This window comes from Aotus nancymaae, unplaced genomic scaffold (genome assembly GCF_030222135.1).
Source record: "Aotus nancymaae isolate 86718 unplaced genomic scaffold, 86718_ANA_hifiasm-v0.15.2.pri h1tg000040l, whole genome shotgun sequence".
Lineage (NCBI taxonomy): Eukaryota > Metazoa > Chordata > Mammalia > Primates > Aotidae > Aotus > Aotus nancymaae.
Window position 1 is genome coordinate 129,274,112 of NW_026988454.1, and position 25,281 is coordinate 129,299,392.

Sequence of the window (25,281 nt, forward strand, 5' to 3'; positions counted from 1 at the left end):
CCTTGATATTTTTTATTGACTCTGTAATTTCTCCTGCTTGTTACTAGTGGACAGATTTTTTAAACTTTTTGTGTTTAAACCACTTCATCATGATATTACATTAGCGGTTAAGCAAGATGATTGTTTGTTATTGGTTAATTAATATGACAAAGAAACTCCCCTAGCTGAGATTTGTCTGGCCACAGTTTGGTTTGCTCCAGTTTTAACTCTCATTTTGTTATTAAACCTCTATCTAAAGGCTTGGGGAGGAAGGCCTTCACAATTGTTGCATGTGGTCCTTCTTTCTCCCTCCCTCCCTCCCTCCCTCCCTCCCTCCCTTCCTTTCCCTTCCCTCCCTCCCTCCCTTCCTTCCCTCCTTCCTCCTTCTCTCTCTCTTTTCCCTCCCTTCCTTCCCTCCCTCCTTTCTCTTTTTTCCTTCCCTCCCTTCCTCTCTCCTTTTCTCTCCTTCCTTCCCTCCTTCTTTCCCTCCTTCCTTCCCTCCTTCCTTCCTTCCTTCCTTCCTTTCCTTCTTTCTCTCTTTCTTTCTTTCTTTCTTTTTTTCTGGCAGAGTCTCACTCTGTCATTTAGCCTGGAGTGCAGTGGTATGACCTCAGCTCATTGCAACCTCCACCTCCTGGGTTCAAGCGATTCTCCTCCCTCAGCCTCCCAAGTAGCTGAGATTACAGGTGCACACCACCACAACCAGCTAACTTTTTGTATTTTTAGTAGAGACAGGGTTTCACTATGTTGGCCAGGCTGTCTCAAACTCCTGGCCTCAAGTGATCTGCCTGCCTCAGCCTCTCAAAGTGCTGGGATTACAGATGTGAGCCGTTGCACCTGGCCCGCCCGCCCTTTCTTCCATTTGTTTATTCTCTTCTTTTTCCTTCCTTCAGTGCAGGGAATTTGTAGAGACAAGTTGAAGATACTGTCCTCTGGAAAAGAAGATTCATGGGCATAGGCAAAATGTCATAACCAAGGACACGAAAAAAAAGGACGATTGGTCCACCCTATCTCAGAGAAAATGCAAGCCAGAAGATGGGAACCTTCCACCAACCACTGGCTACACTAAAATCCCTCCCAGGCCCAGGTGCTTCCTTTCTTCTTCTTCTGGTGAAAGACACACCTCTTCAATCAATAGCCAGCATCCTGGCTTCATAGATGATCTCCTCACACTTCTGTGTCTTCGACTTTTTCCCTCTACTGATCTCTACCATCAATATCTGAACATGGTCAGACCGTTCCTACTAAACAAGAAAAATAAGAAAATGAAGGACAAGATCTCCCTGAACCCCACCTCCACTAACGCACTGCAATCCATTCTCCATACAGGAGTCAGAGTGATGGATTGCAAAGGTCAGTCTCATCATGTCATTCCCTCCTGCAAGCCTTCCAGGGCTTCCTGTTGTTCGTAGAATAAAATTCCAAATCCCAACTATGATGGATAACTCCGCAGGATTAGTCCCTCTCCCTCAACCTCTCCTTCTCTTTGTTCTCCCTGGCTCCCTGGACTCCAGTGCGCCTGTCCCCTATCTGTTTCTGGAACCTGCCAAAAGCTTTTCACTTTTACTCTTTTCCAAACAGTTTTCCATACGCCATCATAATCTTGAAAAAAAAAAAAAAAAAGACAAGGCCAAAATCTTAACCTTATCTAAGGCTTATTTTGTCTTAGATAACTTAGCCTAAGATGCCAGATATGGCAGCTCACATCTGTAATTCCAGCACTTTGGGAGGCCAAGGTGGGATGATTGCTTGAGGCCAGGAGTTTGAGAACAGCCTGGGCAACATAGCAAGATCCCATCTCTGCAAAAAATTAAAACATTTAGCCAACTGTTGTGGCACCCGCCTATAGTCTCCACTAATCGGGGGGCTGAGGAAGGAGGATTGTTTGAGCCCAGGAGTTCGAGGCTGCAGAAAAACAAAACCAAACCAATTCAAACCAAACCAAAACAAAAACTTAGCCTCTACTGACCTCTTCATTCTCTTCCCATGACATTCTGTTCCTTCCTTTCCATGTCCTGGTTGTATCAGAATTATTTTGATTTCCCTAACATTCCAGGCGTTTTCCTTCCTCAGGCCTCTATATGAATGCTGCAAATTCTGCTGGAATGCTTTCCCTACACACAGTGCTGCCCCAGCAGCTTCTTCTGTCCTGTTTACCTGAGGTAACGTCTACTTATTTTTCAGATTTCTGCTTAATAGTCTGAAACTCACCACTTACATTTTCCTTCACTCTCCAAACTAGGTTACTCCTTGGTAAATACAACATCCTACGCTTCCTCTTTGTTAGGATTTAGCAATTTCAAAAATTGAAACAAAGAAAAAAAGATTTAGCAATTTCAGGATTCGCTTTTTAAAAAATATACAGATGGGAGTCTCACTATGTTGCTCAGGCTGGTCTTCAACTCCTGGGCTCCTGCGATCCTCCGGTCTCAACATTCCAAAGTGTTGAGACTATAGGCATGAGCCACTGCACCTGGCCAGGATTCACATTTAATGACTGGCTTTCCCGATTACATTGTGAGCTCTGTGTGAACACTGTGAGCAGACACAGAGGCCAGGTCTGCTGTCTTGTTCACCGTTGCCTCCTTAGCATCTCGAATGCTGCCTGGTCCAAAGTAGTCATTTTAAACATTTGTTGATTAATGGGTTCTTCTAATACCCAATATGTAAAATAGATAAGCTGCGGCTGAATAGAGGGTGCTCAACCCAAAGCCCTGTTTGCACAAGACCCTGCACGCGCGCGCGCGCGCGCGCACACACACACACACACACACGCACACTCAGCTCCTCCCAACCAAGAAACTCTTCTGGCTCTGAAGAACGCAGTTAAGCAATCATGAGTTAGACTAATACAATCATGAGGGCCTAAATTTAAAAAATAACGAGGCAGATTCGATATTTTTGTGGTAGATGTGGCATGTTTTATTCACCAATTAGGCATAAAAAGCAATGGGAGAATGGACAGCTCCCATGTTTCTAACTCCAGAGACAGGGCCCTCTACTCTTCTGAGTTCATTAGACCAGAATGAAAGAGATGGGAAGAGGTAGCTCAGAGCCAAGGAAAGGGATTGCACAGGAGGAGAACAAAGCAATTGTTGCCGTTGAAGCATTGTTTACTTTGACTTGTGAAGGAACTATTTTCATTATTTTTCCTAAAACTATGTTCAAACTTTCCTTCTTCATTTTGGGCAAGATTATAAGGTATAGATCGTGTCCTTTCTATCCAATGTTGGCAGCAGCCTGAGTACAGTGGAATGATCGCCAGAAGGCCTGGCTCACCTCGGGGAAATGACATTCTGGAATCCTTAGTTTTCTCATTGGTTAAAAGGTGTATAAAGGAGTGTCTGTAAGAGAATATCAGAATCATGTACAGTAGTCTCTTACCTAGGGGGAGACATTCCAATACTCCTAATGGATGCCTGAAGCCAAGGATGGTACCTAGCTCTGTATATTTTTCCCCATATATACGTACCTATGATAACATTTAATTTATAAATTAGGCACAGTAAGAGATTAACAATAATAACTAATAATAAAATAGAACAATTATAACCCTATGCCAGCATCACTGCTCTTGTGCTTTGGGGCTATTATGAAGTAAAATAAGAGTTACTTGAACACAAGCACTATGATACCTTGATTATAAAGCTAGTAACTGAGAGGATACTAAGTGACTAACAGCAGGTAGTGTAGACAGCTTGATACACTGGATACAGGGATGACTCATGGTCCTCGACGGATGGAGGGTGGGAGATTCCATCATGCTATTGACAACAGCACACAATTTAAAACTCATAAGTTGTTTATTTCTAGAATTTCCCATTTAACATTTTCCAGTCTCGTTTGACTGCGGGTAGCTGAAACTCTGAAACACAAAACTGTAGATAAAGGGGGACTACTGTGCATGAAAATGATTTGCACATCTAAAAGCACTATATGATATTAGCTAACATTTATTAATGTTTCAAGGTTTCAGGACCTGTTTAGGAAGCTTACCTGGCCGGCGGCTCATGCCTGTAATCCCAGCATTTTGGGAGGTCGAAGCGGGTGGATCACCTGAGGTCAGGAGTTTGAGAACAGCCTGACCAACATGGCGAAGCCCCCTCTCTACTGAAAACACAAAAATTAGCCAGGCGTGGTGGTGCATGCCTGTAATCCCAGCTACTTGGGAGACTGAGGCAGGAGAATCGCTTGGACCCGAGAGGCGGAGGTTATGGTGAGCAGAGGTTATGGTGAGACTTTTTTTTTTTTGAAACTTCGTCTAGAAGCAGCAGCAGCAGCCGCAGCTTACCTGTATTATCTCATTTACCTGCGTTATCCTTTAGCTCTGCTTCAATTCTTTGATCAACTCTAAAATTAGGCATTATTATCCCTGCTTTACAAATGTGGAAACTAAGATTCAGAGAGGTTAAATAGCCTATCCAAAGTATTAGAAGGTGAACTCCAGAGGTTGCACTCTTAATCAGGTCACGATCTGTGAATGTACCTTTTTTCAGTTTTAATCGTTTGTTAATAAAAAATACAAGAACATCACAGAACGGAGGGAAATGTAAGATGGGGTTAACAACGCCTCTAGCGGGGACATCAAAAGGATTAACTAGGCTCTGCGTATCGGGAACCAGCCCTGAGAAGAAGCAGGAGAAAGGCTGGATCTCACTGCGTGCAGCCATCGTCCAGGAAGCGGGCAGGACGCTCGTGCCCACTGCAGGACAGCGGGAGCATCTGCGGAGAGGACCCAGGTGCTAGGAAATCTCAGAAATGGGAACCGGGAAATTGAAAGCACCGGAGATAAAGTTAGCCTGGGTCACAAATAGAACCCGTCGCATTCGCCTTTACGAAAATATTGAGGCCCGCTGCAACCCTAGATGAGGCTGTCTCATTTTCTCTCTTGAGAACTAGCAGGAAACAGAACGACCCGCGATAAAACATGCCACCCGCGACCCGGCTTCACGCGTTGCCGTCTCCTATGGCAACCGGGAGGAGGCGTGGTTCGAAGGTTAGTCACGCCCCTTCCTCCTCCAACCCTAACAACGATTGGTCCGAAGGCGCGGCAGTGGCACGAGGAGGCAGATCCAGGACCGTTGCTCCGGCTAGCCCGCGCCGCCATTTTGGGTTGTGTGAGTTTGCGGGGCGTTTGGAGCGTGGCCTCTCTCCCGCCGGGTTCCGCTGACCGCTGGTCCCGGCCCGTATCCAAGTGTCAGGTTGGAGCCGGGAAGCGGCCCTGGTGGTGGCGGCGGCGGGGGCAGGATGAGCGCGGAGGCGGCGGACCGGGAGGCGGCCACCTCCAGCCGGCCCTGCACCCCGCCGCAGACCTGCTGGTTTGAGTTCCTGCTGGAGGAGTCACTGTTGGAGAAACATCTGCGCAAGACCTGCCCGGGTGAGCACGGCGTCTGCACCTGGGGAGCGGGACGCCGCCACCGGCGCTGCCCGCCCGGCCTCACTCCCTTCCCCGCTTTCTCGGCCACCGAAGCTGCGGCCTGGGAGGCGCGCAAGGGAGCCCAGCTCCGGCGGGGCTCTTCGCTTGCCTAAAACGTGCCCGGGTGGAGGGTCAAAGAAAAGCTGGAAACAAAGGCTCTCCCACCCCTGCAGGGGCGGGCTTGGCGCTGTCAGCCCAAACCCTTCTGTCCTTTTTACTGTTGGGGTTTTGAGCCTGCGAGGCGCGTCCTGTGGTTGCTTGGGTCGGGGAGGCTGACCGGACCCCTCCTTCACTGAACCCCAAGCGGAATAAATTCAGGGAAATGGGGAGAATCGGCTGTGGGATGCTGATTCTGACGCTAGTTATTAGGTTCCTAAACATTTTGTTTTTCAATGAAGGAATTTTATTGACTCTTAATTATTCCAAAGTCGGGTCGTAAATAAGAAAATATTTTAAAGCAGGAACTGCTGCACTTTTGTAAGATGGTTTTTTATACTGATGATAATGATTAATAACCTAGTTAAATGGTTGTGATTAGGGAAGGAGGAAGACTCCAGGCATTCTCAAAAAAGGTATTGGCACGGAAAGGTAAGTTCCTCAGACAGCATTTTGCTAAATTCAAATCTGTATATGGCTTACTCGGTCTCATAGACTGGCGTTAAGTGATAGAGACCACCGTGTAAGTAGTTTGCGTACTTAGGCAGTTTTGCCAGCTGTATAATGCCCTAATTCATTCCTTTTGAGAGATACTTGTTGACTGCTTACAGGGTGCCATGCACTGTGCTTAATTGTTCACATCTGTGACCTCCTTTAACTCAGTCTTCATAATGATCATGTGAAGTCGGTAATATCCTCTATTTTGCATTGGAGGAAACAGGTGCAGAGGTAACTTGATGGAGGTCTCCGTAATTAAGTGTCAAAATAATAGTTCTAATGCTTGTATCTCATTCTTCTAATTGGCAGTGGTTATTTGCAGAACCAGAAATCTATAACTATCATGTGCTACCCTGTGAGGTGCTGTTTTTGCTTGCTTCTACACTGATCTGTTACCCTTCCTCCTTACCACTCTTCCTGATCTTCCTCTTTAACTCCCAAGCACACTTTTTACATATGGTATTTCTTAGTCATTATAACAGCACAGCTGTTTGGACTCCTTTTGGGGCAGAAAAAAATCCTTTGTATCTTCATAATTAAAACTTAAATTTAAGAATTTATATTCTTTTAAATCCTAGATCCTGCACCGGTTCAACTTATAGTTCAGTTTTTGGAACAGGCTTCCAAACCTTCAGTTGATGAACAAAACCAAGTTCAACCTCTGCCTGATAACAAGAGAAATCGTATTTTAAAACTATTTGCTCTTAAAGTTGCTGCACATTTGAAGTGGGACTTAGACATATTAGAGAAAAGGTACATAAAATTTCAGTGAAATTTCATCTGATGTACTATTTAAATGTCTTAGTTTATTTCTATATATGCTTTTATGATACTGGCTCTTAAAAATTACAGGCTGGGCGCCGTAGCACCACGCCTGTAATCCCAAGCACTTTGGGAGGCCAAGGCAGGCAGATTACTTGAGGTCAGGAGTTCCAGACCATCCTGGCCATCAGGATGAAACCCCATTTCTAGCCGAGTGTGGTGGTGGGTGCCTGAAATCACAGCAGCTTGAGAGGCTGAGGCACGAGAATTGCTTGAACCTGGGAGGCTGAGGTTGTCCAGCCTGGGTGATAGAGTGAGACTCAGGAAAAAAATAATGATAAAATAAAGACTATATATTCTTGATAAAATATGCAGGAATAACATTACTTTTAATGTGATAACGAGAGAAAATCCACGCCTAAACTGTTGTAAATTTCTCAATTGACTTACGTATCTGAAGACAATGAATAAAAATTAATGGTAGATGTGTAGTATTATGGATGATTTGCTATTGAATAATTGAGTTAATTTTACTGGTCATAAATCACTATCTCCTATTGAAACAGCTGATCTAGAATCAGTGCTTATTTGCTTAAAAATACTTTTAACCCTGTGGTTAGGAAATGATTTATTTTCATCCCCTTCTCATCACAATTAAATACCTTATAGGAAATTGGGAAAAATTCAGAAAACAGGAAATAATTGGGGAGGGAGAGGTTTCTTTTCTTTTTTTTTTTTTTTTTTAAACATTTTCATGTAATTTTTGTTCTTTCCTCTCCATAGGCTTAAAGTTGTGATCATACCCTATGAACATTTCCCCTTTGTAATTTTTTGGAGAGGATTCCGTTGTATGGATAATTTGTTAACTGTTCCTTAATTAACAGTAAATCAGTTGATTTGTAGTTTTTCACTATTATAAATCACAGGGCCTTAAATATCTTTGCTCATAAAATTATCTGTATTTTGAGTTGTATCCTTAGGATACTTAAATTGCTGGATCATGTGGTATAAACATTTTTAAGACAGATACATATTGCCCATTGCATTCCAAAAGAGTTTATACTCTAACCAGTAGTATTCAAAACCCCCCCTTTTAAACCACATTCTTCAGCATTAAATATTAGACTTTTTGAAATGTATTTTTAATTTGAGGGGGGAACCCATACGTGATTGAAGAGACATCAACAGATAGCAGTGAGTACAAAGAAGTATGGCATGTGCGAGGCAGCTGGAAAATTGAACACTGATAGGCTGTTCAGTAAGCAAGTCTAAATTTTTTAGATGTGAAATTAATATCATGATTAAGAGTGAATTTTGAGATATATTCTGAAATATTTATGGACAGAATGATTTGGGAAGTGGATAAGAGTAGAGATGAAATAAGATTGGCCATCAGATGATAACTGCTAAATGATGGTTACATAGGGGTTCGTTATATTCTGTCTACTCTTTTTTTTTTTTTGAGACGGAGTTTTGATCTTGTTGCCCAGGCTGGAGTGCAATGGCACGATCCTGGCTCACTGCAAACCTTGGCCTCCCAGGTTCAAGCGATTCTCCTGCCTCAGCCTCCTGAGTAGCTGGGATTACAGGTGTGTGTCACCACACCTGGCTAAGTTTTGTATTTTTAGTAGAGATGGGGTTTCTCCATATTGGTCAGGTTGGTCTTGAACTGCCAACATCAGGTGATCCGCCTGCCTCGGCCTCCCAAATTGCTGGGATTATAGGTGTGAGCCACCACACCTGGCAATATTCTGCCTATTTATGTTTTAAGTTTTTTCATAATAAAAAGTTCTTAACATCTTTCCATATTTGATTGGTAAACCCGAAGATGTGGTTCCTTGACAATGTAGCTATTTTCAGTGAGGATATGGAATTGTTGTATGTGTTTTGTGTTTCTTCCACAGTTAACATGCAAACATGTACGTTTTGCTTCTTTTAAGTTTGTCTGTTCCAGTGTTGAATATGCTACTAAATGAACTACTCTGTATCAGTAAAGTTCCTCCTGGGACAAAGCATGTAGACATGGATCTGGCCACTGTACCTCCAACCACTGCCATGGCTATACTTCTCTACAGTAGATGGTAAATATTTTCATAAACCCAGAAGGTGTTGGGCAACCTCTCTTTTATTGCACTGTGGCTTTTAGGGGTATGCTTTTAATGGACCCGTTCTGCTGCAGAGATTTCTCAGATCTTGGGAACTGTGAGTCTGATGGTGGAGAAAATTTGTGACTGCATAGATGAAAAGCAGTCTAATAAAAATGTGGATGATTTATGAAGGCTTTACCACATGCCATTTAATGCTTCAGATAATTTATACAAACCTGAGGAGTACTTGAAGAAATAATTGAAATGACATTTATAATGTATTAAATTTTCTTTTTCCTGTCTTTTTTTCAGGGCAATTAGGACGATCGTTCAAAGTAGTTTTCCAGTCGAACAGGCAAATCCTGGACCCCCTCAGTTAAGTGTGTAAGTTGACAGCTATGACCCTTCCTGGCACTTTTTTCATTAGAGTTTTAAAAATGTTTGCAAGTTTTTAATAACCTGTTATACGAAGTAGAATAAGAATAGGAGGGCAGAAGGCCTATATGAAGGTTTGTTTGAAGGAGTTAGAGAGACTAGAGAGTCAGGTAGTGTGCTAGGTACAGAGCTCTGAGAAGGGAAGCACTTTGGGAATTGTGCCATTTATCTGAAAGCATTGAGTTTTTGTTTCGTTTTGTTTTTTGAGATGGAGACTCGCTCTGTCGCCCAGGCTGGAGTGCATTGGTACGATCCCAGCTCACTGCAGCCTCTGCCTCCTGGGTTCAAGTGATTCTCCCATCTCAGGCTCCTGAGTAGCTGGGAGTGCAGGTGTCCGCCACCACACCCAGCTCATTTTTGTATTTTTTAGTAGAGGTGGGGTTTTGCCATGTAGGCCAGGCTGCTGTTGATCTCAGGTGACCTCCCTTGGCCTCCCAAGGTGCTGGGATTATGGGTGTGAGCCATGGCACCCAGCCTGCTATTTTTTTCATTTAATTAAATTGTCTTGAAGAAGATACATTTCTATGTGGGGAAATTAATATATGTAAATATTAGAGTACAATTAGAGTGGTTGGTTGTATCTGGAGGTTTTCTTTTTTAAAATTTAAAATTTAATTTAATTTTTATTTTTGAGACGAAATCTCACTCTTTTGCCCAAGCTGGAGTGCAGTGGCATGATCTCAGCTCACTGCAACCTCCACCTCCTGGGTTCAAGCAATTCTCCTGCCTCAGACTCCTGAGTAGCTGGGACTACAGGCACACGCCACCATGCCTGGCTATTTTTTTTTTGTATTTTTTAGTAGAGAGAGAGTTTCACCATGTTGGCCAGGCTGGTCTTGAACTCCTGACCTTGTCATCCTCCCTTCTTGGCCTCCCAAAGTGCAGGGCTTACAGGTGTGAGCCACCATGCCTGGCCTAGATTTTTTATTTTTAAGGCTAGTCAAGTGAAGCTGTGGGAGTGGAGAAGGATAGAGTTTTAAACCTGATCTTAATTTCCATGTGGCAGCTTACCCAAATTTGGAGCTAGAGAGCATAGTTTCTAACTTGATACAAATGAGCTTTTGTTAAGTTTTGCTCTTAAATTGAGTAAATGAGGCTGGGTGCTGTGGCTCACACCTGTTATCCTAACACTTTGGGAGGTTAAGGTGGGAAGATTACTTGAGCCCAGGAGGTTGAAGTTGTAGTGATGGTGCCACTGTACGCCTGGATGACCGGGAGACCCCGTCTGAAAAGCAGAAAACCCAAACAAAGTAAATGAGAAAATACTGGTAAGTTAATGAGCATCATAATAGTTGAGGTTTTTTTCCAAACATGAAAATAAATAACATTAAAAACAGTCTTATTTAAACTGAACCTGACTTTCAAGAATGATGCTCTTTAGATTTTTTTTTTAGTCTTGAGAGTAACTTTTAATACTTTTGTTTTCAATTGTTTTTCTTTAGTGTGAATCACATGCAACAGGAAAAAGAGCTAACGGAAAACATTTTGAAAGTGGTATGTACTGGCACCCGTTACACGGTAACATTTGAGGAACAACTTTAGAGCAGCAGTCCCCAACCTTTTTGGCACCAGGGACTGGTTTTGGGGAAGACGATTTCCAGGAAACTGAATGGGGGGCGGGGTGGGGGTGGTTTCAGGATGATTCAAACACATTACATTTATTGTGCACTTTATTTCCATTATTATTACATTGTAATATATAAGGAAATAATTATCCAGCTCACTTAGAATCAGTGGAAACCCTGAGCTTGTTTTCCTGCAGCTAGGTGGTTCCATCTGGGGCTGGTGGGAAACAGTGACAGCTCATCAGGCATTAATTCTCACAAGTAGCGTGCAACATGGATCCCTCACACCTATCGTGTAGTTCACGATAGGGTTGTGCTCTGATGAGAATCTGATGACCCCATTGATCTGATAGGAGGTGTTGCTCAGGCTATAATGTGAGTGATGGGGAGCGGCTGTGAATACAGATGAAGCTTCTCTTGGTTACAGATGAAGCTTCTCTTGCTTACCTGCTCCTCACTTCCTGCTGTGCAGCCTGGTTCCTGGTACCAGTACGTGGCCTAGGGGTTGGGGACCTCAGAGATGCATCTTCTAATCTGGGGGGACGCAAGAGTTGAGAAGGTCTTAAGTGCAGTGACATTAAGGTTTTTACTATTAGGATATAGGTATTATTCTAAATCACACATAGACTTTCAATTCTAATAGTAGAGTACTTTACCGCTATTTGTAAATTTCATGATACATTAGTTGATATGAGAAACTGATTTGACAGGTGATGTCTTTATCGTATCTTTTGTATTTTTCAAAAACTCTATGACAAACATGTATACTTTATATTTTAAAAATTGACTATTTCACGATACATTCGTTGATATGAGAAACTGATTTTACAGGTGATGTCTTTATATTCTTTTGTATTTTCCAAAAACGCTATGACAAACGTATACTTTATATTTTAAAAATTACTTTTATAATAAGTTATAGCAGTTTTTAATTTTAATTTTAATTTTTTTTTTTTTTTGAGATAGCGTATTGCTCTGTCGCCCAGGCTGGAGTGACAGTGATGTGATCTTGGCTGACTGCAACCTCTGCCTCCCTGGTTGAAGCAATTCTCCAGCCTCACCCTCCCGAGTAGCTGGGACTATAGGCCTGTGCCACCATGCCCAGCTAATTTTTTGTATTTTTAGTAGAGATGGGGTATAACCCTGTTGGCCAGGCTGGTCTCGAACACCTGACCTCAAGTGATCTGCTTGCCTCGGCCTCCCAAAGTGTTGGAATTATAGGCGTGAGCCACGGCACCGGGCCTAGCAGTTATTTTTAAATTGATCTACATAATAGAAAATTAGAAACCTGAGAGTTTCTGTAATTTAGAAATGATCTCTGTAATTAACACCTACAGTGTTCCAGATTACCATGTGAGGTGTAGGGGCTGGGCAAGGAGAGAAAAAGATAAGAAACGATCTGTATTTTCTTGTATAGCAAATATGCTCTATTATTTAGGAATGTGGAAGTTTTGTTATCTAGTTCCTAATAAAATGGCTGGCATGTTGAAGCACAGGCATTTCTTGAATAAATCAAGTGGAATAGTGCAAATCTTTTTTAGACAGGGTCTGACTCTGTTGCCCAGGCTGGAGTGCAGTGGCCTGATCTTGGCTCATTGCGGCCTCCACCTCCTGGCCTCAAGCGATCCTCCCACCTCAGTGTTCTCAGTATCTGGGACTACAGGCACGTGCCACCACATTTGGCTAATTTTTGTATTTTTTGTAGAGATGGGATTTTGCCATGTTGTTCAGTCAGTTCTCAAACTTCTGGACTCAAGCGATTCACCCACCTCAGACCCCCAAAGTGCTGGGATTACATACATGAGCCACTGTGTCCAGCTAAATCTTCAAAGCATTAGCTTTTCTTTCTTTTTTAGACAGAGTATCATTCTGTCACCAGGCTGGAATGCAGTGGCACAATCTTAGCTCACTGCAACCTCTGCCTCTTGGGTTTGAGCAATTCTCATGCCTCAGCCCCCCAAGTAGCTGGGATTACAAGTGTGCATTAGCACACCCAGCTAATTTTTGTAGTTTTAGTTGAAACGGAATTTCTCCACTTTGGCTAGGCGGGTCTCGAACTCCTGGCCTCAAATGATCCTCCTACCTTGCTTGGTCTCCCAAGGTGTTGGGATTACAGGTATGAGCCACTGCACCTAGCCTAAAGCATTAACTTTTCTACAGAAAAAGATATACTAGTCTTTCCTGTTTTTCATATTTTCTAATCTCACAGTAGGAACTTATTTTCTTTGCTTTAAGGTAACTTTATTACAACAAATTTAATTGTACTCTTGCTGTGTTAAATTTGTTTTAATAGCTTAGTCGACTGAGCTACTAAATATACTATACATACTTTTGGTTAGTATAATCAATTGCTATTTTTGTATTTTAATTTGTTTATTGATTTTTGTAGCTGAAAGAACAAGCTGCTGATTCTATTTTGGTACTAGAGGCAGCCCTAAAATTAAACAAGGATCTTTATGTCCCTACGATGAGAACTCTAGATTTATTGGCCATGGAACCAGGCATGGTAAATGGAGAAACTGAGAGTTCTACTGCTGGATCGAAAGTCAGAACCGAAGAAATGCAGTGCCAGGTATTTGTTTGATATTTAATTAATGTATGGCAATTTTTTTGGAAAATCTTATATGAGGTTATCCTCCTATTTTTAATTAGAATTTATTTCTGCTTTTGTCTCTTAAGATGCTATTAAAGCTGCATTGTTTTTATACATTTATAAGATTTGACATTTTTCTGAAAGAAATGGAAGGGAAATTTTATGTGATCTATTGTCTCTGAAATAGTTTCCTGATTGTGTTTAGGAGACAGAGTTTAAGTACCGAGAATACGGTTATATATAATTGATTTGCAGTTCATTCATATTATGAGAAATGTAATCAGAACAAAAGAAAATGAAAACTAATAACGTGCTGGACTTTGAAAAATCTAGACCTCAGGAGACACTGTGTAGCTTTTCAGGGATCTTAAGTTTGCCCACTTTCTCTAACTCTGGGCCCCTCACTCATTTCACAGCTTTCAGTTGATGCTTATTGTCGGATATTACTTTATGTGTTTATGTCTTCTTTTTTCCCTACTGGATTATAAACTCTTTGACATCTCCTTTTTTTTTTTTTTTTTTATAAATGTTCTGTGTCTTACTTTCTAGAATAGAACCTTGAGTAAAATAGAGATATTAAAGTATTCAGCAATTTCCTAGAGAGTGCTACTAGAATCATGCCTTCTAAATTGTATTCTCTTTCTTCAGTCATATGAGTTGGCATGGCTTCTTTATCACTAATTCCTTTTCTGGAAAGGTGTAAAAATAGTTATGACAGTTTTGGGAAGGTGTCTGAATAGATGAGCTGTTTCCAGAGCTGAAGGTAATCATTTATTTAAGGCCTGATGAGCTGGAGTTTACAGCAGGAGTAGGAGTAATGAAGTATTGAGACTTGGTAACCTTTTTTTCTTTAAAGTTTTAATTATTTATAGAGTCTCCCTATGTTGCTCAGACTGGTCTCGAACTCCTGGGCTCAAGGGATCCTCCCACCCCCGCCCCCCAAAGTACTGGGATTACAGGATACTTGGTGGTAACCTTTTAAAATCACTGATGATCTTGCATACAGTAGTGTTACTGGTGCATAGTTTCTCATGATTTTTCAAAACTTGTTTAAAAGTTGTTGATAACACTTCTGATTTTCACAATATGGTGGATGATACAACCTGAAAACAAAACTTCTGTAAAACATCTATATGTGCTAGGTAAACTATCAACTGTTCTTTTACTTACATAGCTGAGTGACAGTTCCTGTTTTTTGAAAGACAAATTGATGGTAACACTCATTTCCTGGCATGATAATATTTAAAGTAGGTTCTTTATTAAAATTTACCTGAGACTTAAAAGAAAAATCGTTATTTTTTTCCCCAATAAAACCAGGTCTTACTGCCCTTCAGGGCAGCTTCATTATCAGGTTTTTTTTTGTTTTTATAATAAATCTATCGACCACCTATTGACCACTACTAAACTCATTGTAGTGGCTAGTCAGTTACTAGAGTAATACTTGAAAATATCTTTTTGGTATTTTGCAGTCCATCTTTGCCTGGAAAGCAGACTTACACATAACTATAATAAGTGTGTGCGTGTGTGTGTGTGTGTGTGTGTGTGTGTAATTTTTGCTCTTTTAGCATCCTTTTACTCCAGATAGGATGAACTCTCTAGAACGAAAATCAGCCAAGGGAGGCCGAGGCGGGCAGATCACCTGAGGTTAGGAGTTTTGAGACCAGCCTGGCTAATGTGGTGAACTCCTGTCTCTACAAAAAATACAAAAATTAGCTGTAATCCCAGCTACTCGAGATGCTGAGGCAGGAGAATTGCTTGAACCCAGGAGGAGGAGGTTGCTGTAAAAAAAAAAAGAAAAAGAAAGAAAAAATCAGCCAAACATGTAGTGTGGTCTAAATAGTGTAAAGCAATGTTGTAGAGGCTAAAAAGAATTAACCTGGATTCGTTGAATTGCACAGAACCATATTTATAAAGCTATCACTAAAGAGTGGTTTCATGATGAACACCAGGCATGATTATGGCGTAGGAGTTTGGAAGAGGAGTAAGTATCTGTTGCCAGAGGTTGGTTTGGTGATATAAAAGGAGTAAGGGATGTGGAATGAAGCTTATTTCTAGGATCTTGTGTGAATAGGGAATTGAGAAGACTGGTATGATTAAAATAGAGTACGGTAGAAAGGTTTAGGAAGAGAGATTAGGCCAGATTCAGAGCTCCTTACATAGCAGGGGAAGAAGTTTGAACTTTCTTCTGTTTTGGGGAATAATTGAAGACTCTGTTTTTTGTTTTTTGTTTTTTTATGAGACGGAGTCTCACTCTGTCGCCAGGGTGGAGTGCAGTGTCGTAATATCGGCTCACTGCGACCTTTGCCTTCTGAGTTCAAGCGATTGTCCTGCCTCAGCCTCCTGAGTAGCTGGGACTACAGATGTGCACCACCATGCCCAGTTAATTTTTGTATTTTTAGTAGAGACAGGGCTTCACCATGTTGGCCAGGATGGTTTCCATCTCTTGACCTCCACCCGCCTTGGCCTCCCAAAGTACTGGGATTACAGGCATGAGCCTCCTCACCTGGCAAAGACTTTTTAAGTCAGTCAGATTAAGAAGACTTGATCTGTCAGCCATGTGTAGAATAAATTTGAGGAGTTTAGGAATCTGAGTTCAGACATGGGCTCTGCCACTACTTGCGTGCTTTTCATGTCACTTTCTGGGCCTTTGTATTCTTATCCATAAAACGGCCAAGTTGAACTAAATAATCTGAGGCTTTTTTGAGTTTTGCATTTGGTAATTCCAGGTGTCAATCTAAGAAAGCTTTTGGAAAAACATATAAATAAATTCTTTTCTTTTTTGCCTATTGTCCACATCTTACATACAACTTCTGTCATAGAAACATACGACTGGAAAAGTTTTCTAGTTTAGATTTCTTAATTTAACCAATATGTTATGTTAGATGTGTACCACCTTCACTTTTGCGGGGCTCCCTAGCTTTTTTTTCCCTCTCCTGTATTAGAAGAATTTCCGATCTTTTCAGACTTGTAGGAGGCAGAGCCTGCTTCTTATGAAATAAACTGAAAACTCCAGTACTAGCTTTCTCTAACCTTATCTGACTCAAGGGCAGGCATATCACATAAGTTTTACAAAACAGATGGGTACGCTTCTTTTAGACTGAATCAGGAGCTAGTCCTAGTAAGTCATAGCATTGAGGGCGGTGGAGAATCCATTGTGGTGGTACGTAGTGGCAACAGTGACAGTAAAATCTGGTTTCCAGGGGCAGCGCTTGCGGGAATGGAGCTGCTGCTTTCAGGGTCTGCTCCTGGTGGCTACAGGTGACAGGAGCTGTGGAATCTTGTGTTGAGATTGTCTGCAGTGGTGTCTTCATTAGACCAGTGTTGGCTCTCATCTTGACTGCATGCCTCTCTTGCCCTTTTTTCTAGTCAGATTCTTTAGCCTTTCTAACAATTCTGTAGGCAACCTGAAATCTCAGTAAATCGGTTTTCTGCTTAAATTGACCAGAATTGGTTTATGTTGCTTGTGACTAAGAACACTGACAGTAGCACCACTCCTTGGAATATGTGTTTTTCTGTGTCTTTTTTTCTTTGTTTTCCTGAGATAAAGAGAATTTTGGTTCTGTCAGCTCTTAAGTACCTGAGAAATTGTTAAGCAAATTGGTGTTTATTATTATTTCAGGTGTGCTATGATTTGGGTGCAGCATACTTCCAGCAAGGCTCCACAAATTCAGCTGTTTATGAAAATGCCAGGGAAAAATTTTTTAGAACCAAAGAACTAATTGCAGAGGTAAATCCAGTCATGATAGGCACTTAATATGCAGTTCTTTAAAACATCTATACATTTTTTTGGCTTTGATTTTTGGGATAATAAAAATGTGTTCATTATTTGTAATGTTCAAGAAAGTGCTAAAACTGGTTTTAAAAAATTTGTAGTAATATAACCTGAAAATAACCCCTTTTCCAAATCTAATATATTTTCTTCCCATTTTTTTTTCTAGTTAATATGTTTTTGTACAGTTAAGCTCATTGTAAATACTCTGTATCTTGCTTAAATCTTTGACTAGGCATTATAAATGTGTCATGTGGAAGTACTCTGACTTCATTTCCCTTATGCTTGGGCGTTTAGGTTGTGTATTATAAAGCTGCGATGTTTGTATCTTCAAGCCTAAATTTTTCTTCAGATTTCAGATACTTTTAAGTTTCTACAAGCATTACCATGTCAGTGGTTATTTTTTTTTTTCGAGGCTATAATTTATCAAACCAAATTACTACTTTCCAGGTACATTTCTCTCAGGGCACTTCAGTTAGTGTTCAAAAAAAAATTTTTTTTTTTCTAACTTGATGAGTGAAATATGGTATCTTTTATAAACTTGCCTTTCATTAATTCCTAATATGAGTAAACATTTTTACTGTGTTTATGATTTGTGTTTTTATTTTTATGATTCAGATGACTGAATTGTGAAGTGTACAACTAGGTTTTTGTATGCCTGGTGCCTGGAAAAATTCCCGCTTCAATCTCTGCTGTCCTTAGTAGAGATATTGATTAAATGCCCTAGAGGTTTAAATGCTTTCGTTATTCTAGCTAGACCCACTAGAAATCCCCATTTTACTTTGCCTGGGAAATGCATCAGGTTTCTAATTTTGTGGCATTTCAGATACAATAATTTAAAACTTTCACGTTTTTTTCAAACTTTTTTTTGAATTCTCTGGGTAAATGCATTTCTGTTCTTTCCAATTGAGTGATGATTATGTTTTCTTTGCCCTCTCCATTTTTTTTTTTTTTTAAGACGGAGTCTTACTGTGTTGCCAGGCTGGAATGATGCAGTGGCATGATCTTGGCTCACTGCAACCTCCAACTCCCTGGTTCAAGCGATTCTCCTGCCTCAGCCTCCTGAGTAGCTGGGATTACAGGGACATGCCATCACACCTAGCTAATTTTTGTATTTTTAGTAGAGACAGGGTTTCACCATGTTGGCTAGGATGGCCTTGATCTCCTGACTTTGTGATCTCTCTGCCTCAGCCTTCCAAAGTGCTGGGATTACAGGTGTGAGCCACCTTGCCCAGCCTGCTCTCTCCTTTAAATCTCTGTCTGGTATATGTCTTTTAAATCCTTTAAGCTTGTCTTTAATTTTAACACCATTTGTTCTTTGCTAATGTCTTGTCATACCTACTTGGTATGATAACGACGTCCACCTTTGTATATTGGCCTGAAAACGCTATACCAAGCTTCAGCAAACTTTTCTTTGTAAAGGGCCAGCTACTAAATATTCCAGGCTTTCTGGGCCACATTCAGTCTCTATTGCATAGTCTTAGTATTTTTTTGTCCCCTTTGAGTAGTTTATAGCCCACAGAAATTGTTCTTAGCTCCAAGGACAAACAACAGACTATAGGCTGGATTTGGCCTATGGCAACAGGTTTTTGACCCCTATTCTAAACCTTTAATCTTTGTTTTTTGGTTCCTCCAATTTTGAATTTTTTATTAGCAATTTATTAGCATTTCCGTGTACTGCTAAAACATGCTAAGGTGGTGCTAGACTATTGTTCATATTACATGAGTGGATAATGGTGTATACCTCTTACTTTACAGATAGGTTCATTATCTCTTCATTGTACCATAGATGAGAGATGAGAAGCGGTTAGCTGGCTACTGTCAAGCGTGTGATGTTCTTGTACCTTCTTCTGATAGTACATCTCAACAATTGACTCCATATAGTCAAGTCCATATTTGTTTGAGATCTGGCAGCTATCAGGTAAGATTTATACGGGGGATGCGCTGGTGTAGTTGAAAAGTTTTGGAAGCCAGACAAAACTAAGTTCGAATCCTGGCGCCACCAGTTTACCGGTTATGCGACTTGGGGCAAGTCATTTACACTGTCAGACCTGCCTGTAATATAATGGTAATAATTTTCCCATTTCCTGAGATTTTATGAAAATCTAGTGAGAAGTTATAGTTCGTAATTTCTAAGGCAAAGCATTACGCAGGTGTTAGTTTTTCATTGTTATTATCTTTTCTTAAAAGTATAAAGTTTGCCTATTTTAAATACATTTTGTAAGAAATACTTGTAAGCAGAACTTTTAACATTAAAAAATTGCAGGTAGACAGCCTTTAGTTGTGTGTGTTTGTTTAGCAGCTGGGATTGTTGGCTGCTAATATATTAATAGCTTTTAGTTTTACAAAACATTAAGTCTCGTGTCTTTTGGATGTATGGCTTGTAGCCCAGCTTTATTAGCCCTTCCAAATAATAAGACTGAAGGAGAAAGGGAGCACAGCAAACATGGCAGTTCTGGTGGGTTTGGATGGTCTGTTGCAGACAGAGCCCGCCTGTCCTTGAGCCTACTCACCATCTCAGTTTGGTTCATGAAAAGGCCTTTATGAGTCGTTTGAGACTTTTGTTGCCTCCCTTCCCCCACCTCTTGGTGTTTATCTTCAGTTTTATTATGAAAATCACTGGGAATTAGAATTATGCTTTTAAAGTCTTTGTTGGAAAGCATTCTAAAGAAGAAACAGTGCATTCGTTCATGTTGTTTAACTCAAAATAGGAATCATGAAATGACAAAGCCATAACTGACTTTTAGTTTTGTGTCTCCAATTGGGTATGATTCCAGCTTTATAGTTTTCGTATCTAGGGGATTTTTTGTTTTTCACAGAAAATAGAGGAAGAGAGAAAATAAGATGGCACTTCTTTCCCCTATTTTTGGCCTTTTTTTTTTAAAAAAAGTATTGCTTTGTTCTAGGAAAGAAAATTAAACTTTCTTGAAGTTTAATTATACATATACAAGTGAATTTAATAAAGACTAGAGAGCTTTCAATTATATCTCCTTAGTGAAGGTTTATGAAGGGTGAGGTCAATTATCATAAAATACAGATTCTTTAACAAGTTGGCTGGATGTGGTGGCTCACACCTGTAATCCTAGCACTTGGGAGGCCAAGGCAGGAGGATCGCTTGAGCCCAGGAGTTCAGGGTTGCAGTGAGCTATGATAGCACCAGTGTACTCCAGCCTGGGTGACAGAGCAAGACCCTGCCTCAAAAATGAAACGAAAGAAAAACCCAACAAAACAAAAAAGCCTCACTGGAGTGGTAAGACCTGTGCCAATGAGACCTTAGGAATATCACCCAGAGATAGGCACATGTCACTGTGACTGTAATAAAGTTCCAAAATATGTAAATCAGAAAATAGTGTAATGGGTAGCTAAGAAGGGGGCAATAACAGTTTTGTGGCAACTCTGAGATTCATCCCTTACAAATTGTATTTCTTCGAATGGGCTTGTGTTTTTATGAACGATGTGAGTTTTGTTTAGTGCTGATGAAGTCGTAGTTGAGCAGCTGTAACAGGTGTGTCTTCTCACATTTGGGAAGCTGCTGTGTTGCTCCTGTAGAGCTCTGCGTTGCTTGTGTTTTGTTACGGAGGTGAAGCTAGTGCTTGCTCCATAGTTTTGAAACCACTTTTGTCAGTACTTTCCTGGTAGTGGCTGATTAGCTTCATTTTCAGAAATCTCCCTTCCCCCTTCTCTCCCTAGCACCCCTTCTTTCTTTCCTACTCTTCCATTGCTTGAGAAGGAGCTGAGAAAAAGTCTGTAACAATGGCTCTTTTTTTGTAGTCTACAGATAATATATTTTAAATCATTTAAATTTATTAGAATCACTTCTTAGCATATGTTTTCAGCTGATCCAGGCCTTGCGAAACTCCTGGATCTTGGTCTGGAAATCCTTGAGCCGCTGGTTCTTCAGTTCGATGCTCTCCACCTGCTTCCTCAGCTCTGTCACAGGCTCAGATGATGGCAGACTCCTGGCGGCGGCCTTAAGGTTAGAGAGAATTTTTTGTTGTTGTTTTGAGATGGGGTCTTGCTCTGTCGCCCAGTCTGGAGTACAGTGGCTCGATCTCGGCCCAATGCAGCCTCTGCCTCCTGGGTTTGAGAGAAGCTGGGATTATAGGTACACGCCACAACGCCCAGCTAATTTTTGTATTTTTATTAGGGACAGGGTTTCACCATGTTGGCCTGGCTGGTCTTGAATTCCTGACCTCATGATCCACCTGCCTTGGCCTCCCAAAGTGCTGGGATTACAGGCGTGATGCACCATGCCCAGCCTAAAATTTTTTTCTGATAACATAGCTGAATTGCCCCTTACTGACTGATTCTTTTCTTACCTCTAATTTTTGGTTTGTGATCTTCAATTTTAAAAAAGGGGTAGCAGGGCTGTTTTTGCCCTTAACCAAATTTTAGAATTTAGGAAGAAAAGGTAAACTATTTCTGTGATTTTTTTTTTCAACTTGTATTTTCCATTATAGAAAGACTTGTTTAAAGTAAAAAACAAAACAAAAACAAAACTTTGCCATGATTTTTTGAAGTGGGTGCAACTTTTTGTATGTGTTCTAGGAGGTAATACAGATTTTCATTGAAGACAACTTAACTTTGAGTTTACCTGTCCAGTTCCGACAGTCAGTACTAAGAGAACTCTTTCAGAAAGCTCAACAGGGGTAAGTGAGTAAGTTGAAACATTACTTTTTGGTTTTTGAATAAAATAGCAATGCATTCTGGCTTATCAGAACCACACCTTCGAATTACTTTTATGACTCTGACATTATTTTCATGTTGTTAGTATATGAGAAATAAACATAGCCAGAGGAGCCACTCTGGTGTTCCTCTATCTAGTCCATTCTAAAAGTGCTTGGAGGGGCCAGGTGCCGTGGCTCATGCCTGTAATCCTAACACTTTGAGAGGCCGAGGTGGGTGGATCTGTTGAGGTCAGGAGTTCAGCCTGACCAACATGGTGAAACCCTGTCTCTACCAAAAAATATAAAAATTAGCTGGGCGTGGTGGTGCACACCTGTAGTCCCAGTTACTCAGGAGGCTGAGGCACAAGAATTGCTTGAACCCAAGAGGTGGAGGTTGCTGTGAGCTGAGATTGCACTACTGCATTCCAGCCTGGGTGACCAAGCAAGAGTCTGTCTCAAAAAAAAAAAAAAAAAAAAAATGCTTGGGGGAAAAATTATGTATAGCAGAATTTCATTCTGTTGCCTGATATGTAACTAAATTGTCCCTTGATAGACTCAAAACCTGTCTGCTTGCTTTCTCCCCACAATTTGGTATATATTTATTAGTATGCTTGAATTGCTTGAATATCCTAAAATTTTACCTCTCAAAAACAAATGGCTCATTCTTGTGAATATAATTTTGTAATATACACTTTTCTTTTACACAAAAAACAACGCTAGTTGATCTACTTTTGTGTTCTACAGAAATGAAGCTCTAGATGAAATCTGTTTTAAAGTGTGTGCCTGTAATACAGTCCGTGATATACTGGAAGGCAGAACAATTAGTGTTCAATTCAACCAGCTATTTCTTAGACCTCATAAAGAGAAAATAGACTTTCTTCTTGAGGTAGGACATGTTTTTCTTTCCCCTTTTGATTTATAATTTGCTTTAAGCTTACCAGTAACCTCTTAATTGCCAAATCCAGTGCCTTTTTTTCTGTCTGCCCTGCCTTTCTGTGTTCGACAGTTGGCACTTGTGACAGATTATGCCGTTCTGCCTTGTCTTCTACTGTAACTCTTTTTCTAGTTCTCCCCCATGTTTCTTCAGAATCTTTATTGGATTCTCCTCAGTCTTTCATTGACTTCTTCTTTGCTCTTCCTTTAGTGTTTCTGTTTATAGAACTTTTATCTTTGGCTCACTCATTTTTTATTCACTTCCAAAGCTTCACTCATTTGTTTCATCAGCTGTTTACTAAGAACTCCCAAATCAAACCTCTAGTCTCTCCTGTGTGCTGTGGGGTCTGTGTTTCTGCTGCATCACTCTACCTCTGTCTTAACAGTCTTAATGTTACAGACATTGAGAGAAATATATAAAGCACAGGTAATACCACTTCCAAAGATACAGTGTTGCCAGCTCTCTAGAAGCGTTTGTTGTGGTCTTTACAACCTCCTCTGCCTTCCCTTGAGGCGGCCACTGTCCTGGACTTCCGTGATCATCAATTTCTTGCTTTCTTTTCAGTTGTATCCCCTCTGTATGCATCCTGAAAGAACAATCTTTAATTTGCCTGTTTTGAACTTCATATAAATGGAATCATACAATATGTGCTCTTTATCTTCTTTCACTAAACATTGTATTTGTGAGATTTATTCAAGTTGTATATAAACACAATTTTTTTCATTGATTTAAGATGTTAGAATATTATATGGACCACGCCACAGTTTCTTCATTATTATGATGGGAGACATTTGTGTTTTTTATAGTTTATGGCTGTATACACAATACGATGATGAATATTTGTGTTTATAGTTTTTGCTGCTTGGAACATACTTGTACATGTATCTAGGTGCACATATGCACCAGTTTACATTATATACCTAGGGAAAAATAGATCTGCAACATTACTCTTTAGTATCCAAGTGGTTTGTACCACCAGCATGCCTGAGTGTTCTCATCGTTCAGTATCCTTGTTAACATTTGCTATTGTCAGATCACCTGTGAGGTGGTTTTCTAACAGTACCTCATTGAGGTTTTCATTTCTACAACTCTTCATTCAGTTTTTACTCATGGATTTTGTTTTTTGAGGTACCTTTTCCAAGTGTTATGCCTCTTTTTTTTTTTTTTTTTCTTTTTTTTGAGACAGAGTTCTGCTCTTGTTGCCCAGGTTGAAGTACAATGGCTTGATCTCAGCTCGCTGCAACCTCTGCCTCCCAGGTTGAAGCAGTTCTCAGGCCTCAGCCTCCCAAGTAGCTGGGATTACAGGCATGCGCCACCATGCCTGGCTAATTTTTGTATTTGTAGTAGAGACAGGTTTCGCCATGTTGGCCAGGCTGGTCTCGAACTCCTGACCTCAAGTGATCCTCCTGCCTTGGCCTCCGAAAGTGCTGGGATTACAGGAATCAGCTGCTGCACCCAGCTGTGTTATGTCTCATTTTTCTATTAGATTGTCTGTCTTTTTTTCTGGAAGTATCTGTCTTTTTTTCTGGAAGTAGCTTTTTTTTTTTTTTTTTTTTTTGGGTAGATCTTTATTCTGTTTTTTTTTTAACCAATTTTAAATATTGCAAGTATCTTCTCTGAGTTTGTCTTTTAGTTCTCTCTGTTTTATTCTGAGACAGGATCTCGCTGTGTCACCCAAGTTGGAGTACAGTGATTCGATCTCAGCACACTGTAACCTCCAACTCCTGGGTTCAAGCCATCCTCCCACCTCAGCCTCCTGAGTAGCTGGACTGCAGGTGCGTGCCACCATGCCTGGCTAATATTTTGTATTTTTGGTAAAGATGGAGTTTCATCATGTTGCCCAAGCTGGTGTCAAACTCCTGAATGATCCACCCACCTCAGCTTCCCAAAGTCCTGGGATTACAGGCATGAGCCACCACACCCAGCTTAATTTTCTTTGTATTGTTCCAAAGTTTAATATCAAATTTACCATATTTTTCCTTTATGACAGTGATTTCTGTGTCTTGTTTAAGAAAGCTTTTTTTCTATCATGTCATGAAGATTTTCTTCTGTGTTATATCTTCTGAAAGTTTTATAGCGTAGCCTTCCTTTCACATTTAGGTCTTTAATCAACCTACAGTTGCTTTTGTGTGAAGTAGGGTGAAGTAGGGAGTGTTCCAGCACCATTTATTGAAAGGTTAATCTTTTCCACCAATCTCTAGGGCCATCTCTATCGTATGCCAAGTGTCTATACATGTATGGGCCTGTTTCTGAGCCGTTTTGTACCACTTTGCTATTTGTCTGTCCGTACCTCATTATGTCTGTGTCCTGATAGCATCGAGAGCAAGTTCTTCTACCTTGTTTTCAAGGTCACATTGGTTGTTCTTGTCCTTTGTATTTTTATGTGTATACATTAGACTCAGATTGTCAAGTTTCACAAA

At 40.7% G+C, this 25,281-nt stretch overlaps 2 protein-coding genes across 5 annotated transcripts in view; both read left to right on the forward strand.

Annotated features, from left to right (window-relative positions):
- LOC135268391 (V-type proton ATPase subunit C 1-like) overlaps positions 1–3,536 on the forward strand; it is a 124,877-nt gene extending 121,341 nt beyond the window's left edge. For 3 of the 4 annotated variants that reach the window (XM_064361187.1, XM_064361189.1, XM_064361195.1), the window contains one exon: positions 873–3,536. Coding sequence is in view for 1 of the 4 variants with exons in the window: in XM_064361195.1 (XP_064217265.1) it covers positions 873–888 (16 nt within the window). In the remaining 3 variants the exon portion in view is untranslated. The remainder of the gene's footprint in view (positions 1–872) is intronic. The other variant, XM_064361188.1, reaches the window with a different exon arrangement.
- Positions 3,537–5,211: 1,675 nt separating this feature from the next.
- LOC110567942 (integrator complex subunit 8-like) overlaps positions 5,212–25,281 on the forward strand; it is a 90,235-nt gene continuing 70,165 nt past the window's right edge. Inside the window, 10 exon segments of the mRNA XM_064361180.1 lie at positions 5,212–5,356; positions 6,628–6,802; positions 8,752–8,892; positions 9,211–9,282; positions 10,776–10,827; positions 13,288–13,470; positions 17,111–17,218; positions 19,050–19,181; positions 21,809–21,909; positions 22,672–22,813. Of these exon segments, the coding sequence (XP_064217250.1) occupies positions 5,227–5,356; positions 6,628–6,802; positions 8,752–8,892; positions 9,211–9,282; positions 10,776–10,827; positions 13,288–13,470; positions 17,111–17,218; positions 19,050–19,181; positions 21,809–21,909; positions 22,672–22,813 (1,236 nt within the window). The 5' untranslated portion in view covers positions 5,212–5,226.